This window comes from Anser anser (genome assembly GCF_964211835.1).
Source record: "Anser anser genome assembly, chromosome: 12".
NCBI lineage: Eukaryota > Metazoa > Chordata > Aves > Anseriformes > Anatidae > Anser > Anser anser.
The window spans coordinates 10,326,955-10,336,033 of NC_139733.1; the positions used below are offsets into that span (position 1 = coordinate 10,326,955).

The following is a 9,079-nucleotide window of genomic DNA, read 5'->3' on the forward strand; positions in this document are numbered from 1 at the left end:
GAAGGATCAAGAGTTAGAGAGTCGCGTCTGAGAAAACCTAGTGTGCTTTAAACACATTTTACTGAACAGTCTGTGCATGTCCCTAAAGGGGACAGCTCCCCTCCCTACAACTACCTCAAAGAAGGCTGTAGTGGGGTAAGGGTTTGTCTCTTTTCCCAAGCGACAAGTGATAGGACTATAGGGAATGGCCTCAAGTTGTGCCAGGGGAGGTTTAGTTTGGATATGAGGAGAAATTTCTTCTTCACTAAAAGGGTTGCGAGGCATTGGAACAAGCTGCCTAGGGAAGTGGTTGAGTCAACATCCCTGAAGGTATGTCAAAGACGTGTAGATGTGGTGCTAAAGGACATGGTTTAGTGGTAGATATGGCAGTGATAGGTTAATGGGTGGACTTGATGATCTTAGAGGACTTTTCCAACCTAAATGGTTCTATTGAGTCTATAAAGGAGTCCCTTCTCCTGGTCTAAATCTGGCACAGGGGTTCAGCTGCACTGCATGTGCTGGCTTCTTGGTGCAGCACGCAGTAAAATCTCGTCACCTTCTCACACTCATGTGGGATGAAACGTGACTCTATAAAGATGCCTAAAAAAATACACTCAGATGACAGAACACTGTTAAGATCCCAACTGTAAAAAAAAAAATAATAAAAAATGGCTGGAGAAAGAATGTGACAAACATGAGCCTGTTGACTTCACTTACAATATCAAGTTTATATATTTGATGCTTTTAATTGTGTTTTTCAGTGGGGTAGTATATACACACATATGATAAAAGGCGTGATTATTCAGTGGTCTGTTTATTAAATATGCTGTTCGTGAATCCACACAGATGATCTTTCTAATCTTCTTTCTATTTCGCATCTGAAATTTTCTCTACAGGCTGCAACTCCAGGACAGGATCCACATCCTCCACCACAACGTTTCATACAGTAATTCTTTTTGATGTTATAATTTTTTGTCCTTCTCCCTTTTTACTTTGCTATTGGGCATGAGAGACATCGGAGGGCCACCCCACAGGGACACGGGTGAGGAGGGTGTTGAAGTAACAGAGGAAAAGGTCAGTAGGAAGTGAGCCCATGAAGCTTTTCCCATTAGAGATTTCCAGGCCAGATTATCAGCTGAGGGAAATCTATGACTTAATCAGAAGATTAATTTTTCCTGATTTTAGGTGTCTAAAGGTTGATTCTGAGCTGATAGTCCAGGTACTGGCTGCTGTTAGTGGGGAGAGGCGTATATACAGAGAGTAACTCATTCCATGCTGACATGGGTGCTCTGGATGGACAGGTATGTGCCTGTCCTTCCACTGATGTTAGAGGGAGCCCAGACATTTAACTTACATTAAGCGCCCAGCCTTTATTCATCTGAAATGAGGTGAACCGAAGCAGAGGATACCTGCTGTTGTTACCCTGGCCTTGGCTGAAACCTCTTAAAACTGCCATTTGGTGAGGTTTATCTAGTTAGGTAGTTACACGCTCGGCTGTGCTTGGCTAGGAGCTCCAGAGCCAGGAACTCCAATGTTGCAGATTCATTAATGCACCTCTCTGACACTGTTGGCTTTGATACTGTTACCTCTTGGGGAATATGTCTGCACAGTCTTCTACCTGCAAATCTGAGCTCATGCTGGCTGTACTCCGGCAGTAAGCCAGCTAGCTGCAGTCCTAAAGCCGCGTGGCTGTGCCTGGCACCTGCAGGGGTAAGCTCCGTTCTGGGAGCCCAGCCTGAGGACAGAGCAACACTCCCAGGGTTGTGGTGTCTGGTCCAGAGCTGGTACAGATCAGTCCAAACAGCAGCACGAGCATAAGCTGAACCTCGTTGGCAGAAAGGCCACCCTTTAGAAGGTTGATACAGATGAGGGCTTAGCTCTTTTGCTTATTAGAGGTCCTTCTGCAGCTTTGATAAGAGGAGGGATATACATCCTGACAGCTAGCCCAAGCTCTCGCTTAGGTCTGCGTGGTCTATCAAGTTCCAGTTGTTGCTTTAGGTTTAGGTGGGCACAGATCTCTCCGGAGCATCCAGGTCCTGTGTACAGTAAGATATTCCACTAAGCAGGGCTTTGGATATTAAAAAAAAAAAATACTTTGCCTGTTCTTAGCTTTGTGTCATTCTTGTGTTCAGGGTGGGAGAGTGACCAGGCTAGGCTATCCCAAAAAGATACGGGATAAAATTCTACCAGAGAAGCAGAACCAAACACACATGCAGCTGTCTGGAAAGACAGTTTTCTGGATAGGATTTTGGTATTGAGCTTAGAGGAAAGGTTGCTGTGGTTGAGAGATGGTTGATTCTTTTTCTTTCCTAGGTTCTGGCGAGCAGCTGCTACTCTGGGGCCCCATGGACTTCATAGTCAGTAACCCCCCATATGTTTTCCATGAAGACATGGCTTCCCTGGATGCAGAGATCCTCTGGTAATCAGATAAATAGATTTTCCTTCTCCCATTCGTTGCTGCAAGGTTTTCTGGCTGCGTCCTTACGTTACACACACACACTTGCACAGAAAGTAGGGAAATGTAGTATACACATACATTCTTACTTGTAGGTGTGTTTATATGTAGTATACAACAGTACAGCATTACTTTGATAATGCTTACAGGTCTGAACCAATATCAAAGTATTTTAAATATTTATGAAAATGGAAGAAGCACACATGTTGAAATTACTAAGTTTCCAATCCAAAACTCTTTTAGAACATTTTTCATGCTAGATTTTTTCATAAGTGGTGTGAGTGTATGAAAGAAAGTATAATTATTCTGGGTAGCTTTTTGTGATTTAAAAAAAAAAGGTGGAAATACTGTGGCCCATTCTTTTCACAAGTCGTCTTTTAAGCAAACAAACCCACACAAACATGAAAAGGCTCTTCTGGAATGTGAAACTGCTTTGTGTGTGCTGGTCTTCCTCCGAATTGATGGTCATGCATGTCAGGACAGAGTCCTATACACACCCCTGTGCAAAATGTGCACAGGAGCAGATTCTGTCCTTGAAAGTGGCAGAGTTCTCTGCATCCTAATTTGCTCTGCTAGGTTAGAAGGCAGTCCAACCTGGCTATTGGCACAGCTGAAATAAAGCAAGTGCTCCATCACTGTACAACCCACTCTTTCCCTGTCCAGCTAGCACAGAGAGAACATACCATGTGTTGGAACTGTGTGACCCTGGCTGCAGTTGACTCAAAATTTTCAGGAAAAGCTCAAGGAATGTATTCTGCTTGTGTTCAATTTGGAGTTTCTCAGCCTAGAGGTGGCAGCCTTCTTACTCCCAGTATTTCTCCTAAAAGCTATGAAAGTGCTCTCACTTGCTGTAGCCAGGCTGGAGTTCAGATGTATTAGTTGCACCTTTCTCCATGGTGTCAGGCAGTGGCTTAATGGCATGGCTTGTGCCACGTGAATTGCTGGTAATGTTGTCTTGTTCCCAATCCCTAGCTATGAGGACCTTGGTGCACTGGATGGAGGAGCTGATGGGATGAGAGTTATCAAAACAATTCTGGCTCTGGCTCCTTCTCTTCTGAAGGATTCTGGGTAAGTACAGTTCTCTTTTTGAATTTCATGTCTTCAGTCCATTTCTGTAACTACCATTTTTGTTTCGTACAGGAAGACGCAGAGGGAAAATAGTTGTGAAAATGCCATCTAGTAATAGCAGTTAAAAAGAAAAAAGGTACATAAGCAAAATCAGCTTAAAATCAGCCGTGTTAATACAGGGCCTTCCTTGACTAGTGATGATGTTTCATAGTCATTAGTGAAGTGAGAATCTTTAAAGGTTAAAGCACTAACAGAAGGAAAATGAAAGAGCAACGGAGTAAGAAGGAGCACAAAAAAGGAAGCTTACTTAAGCAGAAAAATTGATGGAGGGAGAAGCAATACAGAGCTCTGTGAGGATGGATGTAGATCTCTATTTCCCTCCCACCCTTTCTTTAGGGGAAACTTATATGTTGTGTCAGGATGCAATGCCGAATATCCTGGGAGAATGATGGTAATCAGCCAGAGATAACTTCTTAAATGTTAGATTTCTTCACTGTGAATTCTTAAGACTGGTTGTTTCTATTTGTTATGTGGGATCCATTTTGTGCCTTAACATGGACAGGCTGATACCCAAATGTCTTGTGTCGGCGCATTCCCATATCCTGTTGAAAATTCCTCACCTTTTGGTTAGCATAGGAGAGGACATTGAAAATCTGCTGTTTAGAGAAGAGGAACAGGAGTATCGAGAGGCATACTGAGAATAATTCATTGCTTATGGTTTTTATGACCACAAGAGCAGAATATGCTCCCCAGGGCTTCTCAGCAACAGACGGGAACCCCATTTCCTGTGGGGATGGTTGTTAGAATTTTTTTCCTACTTCCTTTTTGCTTGTTTTATAAGGTGGAGCTCCTATTCGAGGGGTCCAAGTTTTTTAAGGTCAAGAATGAGAACCACACCCAGCTGGTAATTAGTTTGGTGAATTTATAGGGAGTGTTCAGTGTGGGACGTTTCAGGAATTCCCGGGAGAGTGTCTGGTTGGGGCTTGGCCTCTGTACTTTGCCTGTTAAACTTGGATCCTGCGGCACTGTCAGAGACTGGAACCCATTTCCGCAGGCCTGTAAGCTAGGGTGATTCTGCCTTGTTGTGGGAGCAGAGACTCATAAATGGCAGTGTCACAAAGCCCAGCTGCAGCAAAACTGGAAATAGCCCTCCAATGTGAAGCCATGTCCTGGTGCGTTATCTGAGGCTGTCTGACAAGTTCCCTCATTCCTGTTGCACTCTCCTTTGTACTGTCCTGTGTGTAGGGCTGTATGGCCTGAATCCTGGTGGTGGTTTCATAACTGATCTATGGAGATATTTACTATGGGGAAAATGTGTATACTGACTTGTGTTTCGACTGTCACTACAGGGACCTAATGTCACCCCGTTTATACAACGAGGTGCTAGTCCAATATTGACTGTTCATGCATTTGCATCATAAAACTTGGTTCTGGCTCTTCCTCAGCAGCCTGCTCCACTTTAAATCTTTGTGGGCCTCAAAAAGACAGAGCTGGTGGTGTTCCCACAAAGGGTTCAAAAGGGATCCTTAGGTCTTAGTACCAGGGTTGAACTGCTCACATAGAGGAGTACCATGAAAGTTTCCCTTAAGATCAACGTTTTGTCCCCCTGAAGGAGGCAGTTGGAATCTGCACCTTACATGGACCGCTTCAATCTGGTCTAAGATTGTTGGTTTGCAGTGTTTTGACCTTCTCATTTCCTGCACTCATATGAGTCTTCCAGGAAAGAAGACCTTAATTTTTATCATCTTAGCAACCTAAATATGTGCATCTCCCCACTTTCTACTCCTACGTGTGTCCTTTCAGAAGCGTGTTTCTAGAAGTTGATCCCAGACACCCAGATATGGTGGAGAACTGGCTACAGGCACACCCAGACTTACTACTCACCCTTCGTGCTGTTCACAAGGACTTCTGTGGCAAGTGAGTTTGTTTTACCTTCAAAGTTTTGATTCAAGTGTTGATCTGTGTCCTGAGTAGATTGGTTTCCTGTACCCTGATATGTTGAGTGGAACACAGCAAGAGAAAGCATGTGAAGCCAGCCTTTAATAAAATCACAAAAACATTAAGGTTGGAACAGACCTCCAAGATCGTCTGGTCCAACCATCCCCCTACTACCAATGTCACCCACTAAACCACGTCCCCACGCACCACGTCCAATCTTTCCTTAAACACCCCCAGGGACGGTGACTCCACCACCTCCCTGGGCAACCCATCCCAATGCCTGACCGCTCTTTCTGAGAAGAAATGTCTCCTCATTTCCAACCTGAACCTCCCCTGGCACAACTTGAGGCCATTCCCTCTAGTCCTGTCACTAGTTACCTGTGAGAAGAGGCCGACCCCCAGCTCCCCACACCTTCCTTTCAGGTAGCTGCAGAGAGCAATAAGGTCTCCCCTGAGCCTCCTCTTCTCCAGACTAAACACTCCCAGTGCCCTCAGCCGCTCCCCATAGGACTTGTGTCCCAGGCCCTTCACCAGCTTCGTAGCCTTTCTCTGGACACTCTCCAGGGCCTCGATGTCCTTCTTGTAGCGAGGGGCCCAAAGCTGAACACAGCACTCGAGGTGCGGCCTCACCAGAGCAGAGCAGAGGGGGACGATCACCTCCCTGGTGTGCTGGCTGCACTATTCCTGACACAAGCCAGGATGCCGTTGGCCTTCTTGGCCACCTGGGCACACTGCCGCCTCATGTCCAGGTGAGCATCAACCAGCACCCCCAGATCCTTTTCCTCTGCACAGCTTTCCAGCCACTCTGCCCCCAGCCTGTAACACCGCATGGGGTTGTTGTGGCCAAAGTGCAGGACCCGGCACTTGGCCTTGTTGAACCTCAACCCATTGCCCTCTGCCCATCAACCCATCCTGTCCAGGTCCCTCTGCGGGGCCTTCCTACGCTGCAGCAGAGCGACACTTCCCCCCAGCTTGGTGTTGTCTGCAAGCTTACTGAGGGTGCACCCAATTCCGTCATCCAAGTCATCAGTAAAGATATTAAAGAGGGTGGGCTCCAAATATCTCCATTTTATGTCCTGAGATAACCTGGCAAGTGTTTGAGTCAGAAATTCTGACACAGGTAAACATTTCTGATAAGGTGACTGGCTCTGGTGAAATTACCACCGTTGGAATGCTTTTATATGATGGAATTGTAACCATATTCTCCCTAGCAAGACTTAAAGTTCTGCTCATTCTTTTCCCCACAGGCCTAGGTTTCTGCACATCCAAAAACAAAGCAGATGACAACAGTGCTGGAGATAACATTCCTTGCAGTGTGCTTTTTGCTGATGAGACCTGCTGAATGGCTTGTTGAAAACAGCATGGCAAAAGGAATCTTCACTTCGTTTTCCAGTGCATTGATCTCTCCATGCAGTGACAGACTCCTCATTTCCTAATACAGGCTTCATCTTGCATTTCAGAGGTTCAACAGAGCATTTAAGTGTTTCATCTTCTTCAGGGATCTACATGTGACTCTTTAGTTTACTCTGCTAAAGTGACTTGCTAATCTCAGAACCAATATGGAAGAGTTCACAGTTCCAGATATTTCGTTGCAAATTTCAAAGAAATACATTAAAAATACAGTTTCTCAACATGTCAGATCACCCACTTCACCTAGAAGGATTTTTTTTCCTTATTTAACCTTGAGGTAAACTTTGAAAGAATATGACCAGATTAGTTGATTGGTCCAACTCTGGCTTTAGTGGCTCATGAATTTGCAGGTATAATGGGACGTGACTAATCTGCAGGTTTGAAATTCAGCTCTCTTTCAGGTTCCTGATGCTCTGGAGTAGCTTTCCAACAGCAAAGCAGCTTTCATTTCTGAGTCCTGCCGAGTGACATAGTGATATGTCATTTGAAGTATCAGTGCACGTATTACACCGTGACTGCTTAGGAGAGACAAAGTTCTGCAGCTCAGATAAAGTGATTTTGATCACGCCTGGGTTGTGATGGATTTGGTGAAGAGTTTAAACAGGAATCTATGGATCAGTCTGCCCCTTCCTTTGGAATATGCTTGTTTGGAGTAGAAGGGAAAAGCCTTGTGTTTGGACAGTTGTGGGCCACAGCTGATAAAGCATCTCTTCCTATCATACATGTTTTCACTCTGTATTTGTGGCTACATAGGTCACTGGCTCTAGAGGAAGGAGCTCTGTTGGTGTTGGCTAAAACCATCTGAATCTACAGCACCTGACGCTTCGTGGATGCTGACAGAAAGAATCAAACCATGGTATTAAAGATAGTGCTGTATGTACGTTAAACTTAGTCTTACAAGAAATGCTGTGCAATCGTGCTTTCAAATGTGCTAGTGGGTCTGAATAAACATCTGGGATCTGCATATTGCTTCTGATAGTAAAGCTTAAATTCCATGTAACGTTTTTAAATGTGAGGCTACAGAGAAGGCCAGAATCACTACTCCAGTTTCAGAGATGAAGTCAAAAAACAGTGAGGTGAAAAGACTTACAAAATCTGACAACAGGCTAAGTTTGGAGTAGGACCCAGTCTCTTGACAGCCATGGGAATAACTGAGGTCTGTTTCTTTGTCTGGGAAGAATGACTCAGAGTAGGGCTGCCTGCAACAACACTGAGAGAAGTCCCTGAAATGAACAGTCAAGATCATGACATTATAAATGCTGAAAGGATTAAATCCAAGCTGCTGCCTGTTGCTATTGTTTCTAGTGTTGCAAGTTCCCTTCTTGACCATAGCTAGCCAGAGAAAGAAGGAAAGAAACCAAATCAAAAGACCTGGATCAGTCTGAATGGAAGCACTTGCTGGACCAGTGGAGGTGAGCATGTGGTAGGGGACAGAAATATCCAGACAGTGACTTTTGCAGTCTGGGTGTGCCAGGGATGTGCTATCAGGCCATCTGTGCATGCTGAACTGGGAGTGCATAGCCAGAAAGGGTAGGTACTGCATCAACAAACTTGGCATCTGTTTGGAAGGTGGCAGCAGATTCAGAGGGCTTTGCAAGCCCCTTTCCCCCCTACCTCTGCTGCACTCACTGTCTCCACTCTTTCATTCACTGTAGAACGCTGGAGCCTTCGCCCTGCTTTTTCACAGGTACATCTTTCTGATGTACCAATGCCTGGGTTTCTACTTAGATCCTCTCCTTGCCCTGTGGATTTTTACCGTTCAGCTCACAGACTGACCTTTCACCCCATCCCACCACTCCGCTCACCCCAGGGGTTTGCCTGTAACACTGTACACTCTTTACTTGAAGTTATAAGCCCTCACTGGACTGCACTACCTGCCCTGGTGAATTGTAGTAGAAGAGATGGAGGAAAGGGGAGAAAGGAAAAGGTTCAGTTAAAGTGCACTTGATCCTTGGTTTGGAAATAAAATTTCAGCACAGATGACCTCTGGCAGCAGCGAGTACTAATTGTAGTCAAAGAGGTATTGTGTTTTTTCATAAATAATAACAATAATGGGTTAGTCTTATTTTTTAGCTCAGTTTGTTGGACTTAGGTCTTTCAATTTGATTCTTAAAACAGTGTACACTGATTTAATCTTGACATTGATATTGTTTCTTTATGAAAAACAGAGCAAAGAAGCACAGGGTGCTTCTGCAGGGTGCTTTTAAAAGCTGGGTAATGTACTGGCTT

General features: G+C 44.8%; 1 protein-coding gene across 4 annotated transcripts in view; it reads left to right on the top strand.

The window, feature by feature from the left end:
* Positions 1–7,814, top strand: part of HEMK1 (HemK methyltransferase 1, mitochondrial release factors N(5)-glutamine) — a 31,757-nt gene extending 23,943 nt beyond the window's left edge. For all 4 annotated transcript variants that reach the window (XM_083795766.1, XM_083795767.1, XM_083795769.1 and 1 more), the window contains 5 exons: positions 876–925; positions 2,293–2,398; positions 3,407–3,502; positions 5,306–5,419; positions 6,688–7,814. In XM_083795766.1, coding sequence (XP_083651892.1) covers positions 876–925; positions 2,293–2,398; positions 3,407–3,502; positions 5,306–5,419; positions 6,688–6,724 — 403 coding nt within the window. In that variant the 3' untranslated portion in view covers positions 6,725–7,814. The remainder of the gene's footprint in view (positions 1–875; positions 926–2,292; positions 2,399–3,406; positions 3,503–5,305; positions 5,420–6,687) is intronic.
* Positions 7,815–9,079: the final 1,265 nt, after the last annotated feature.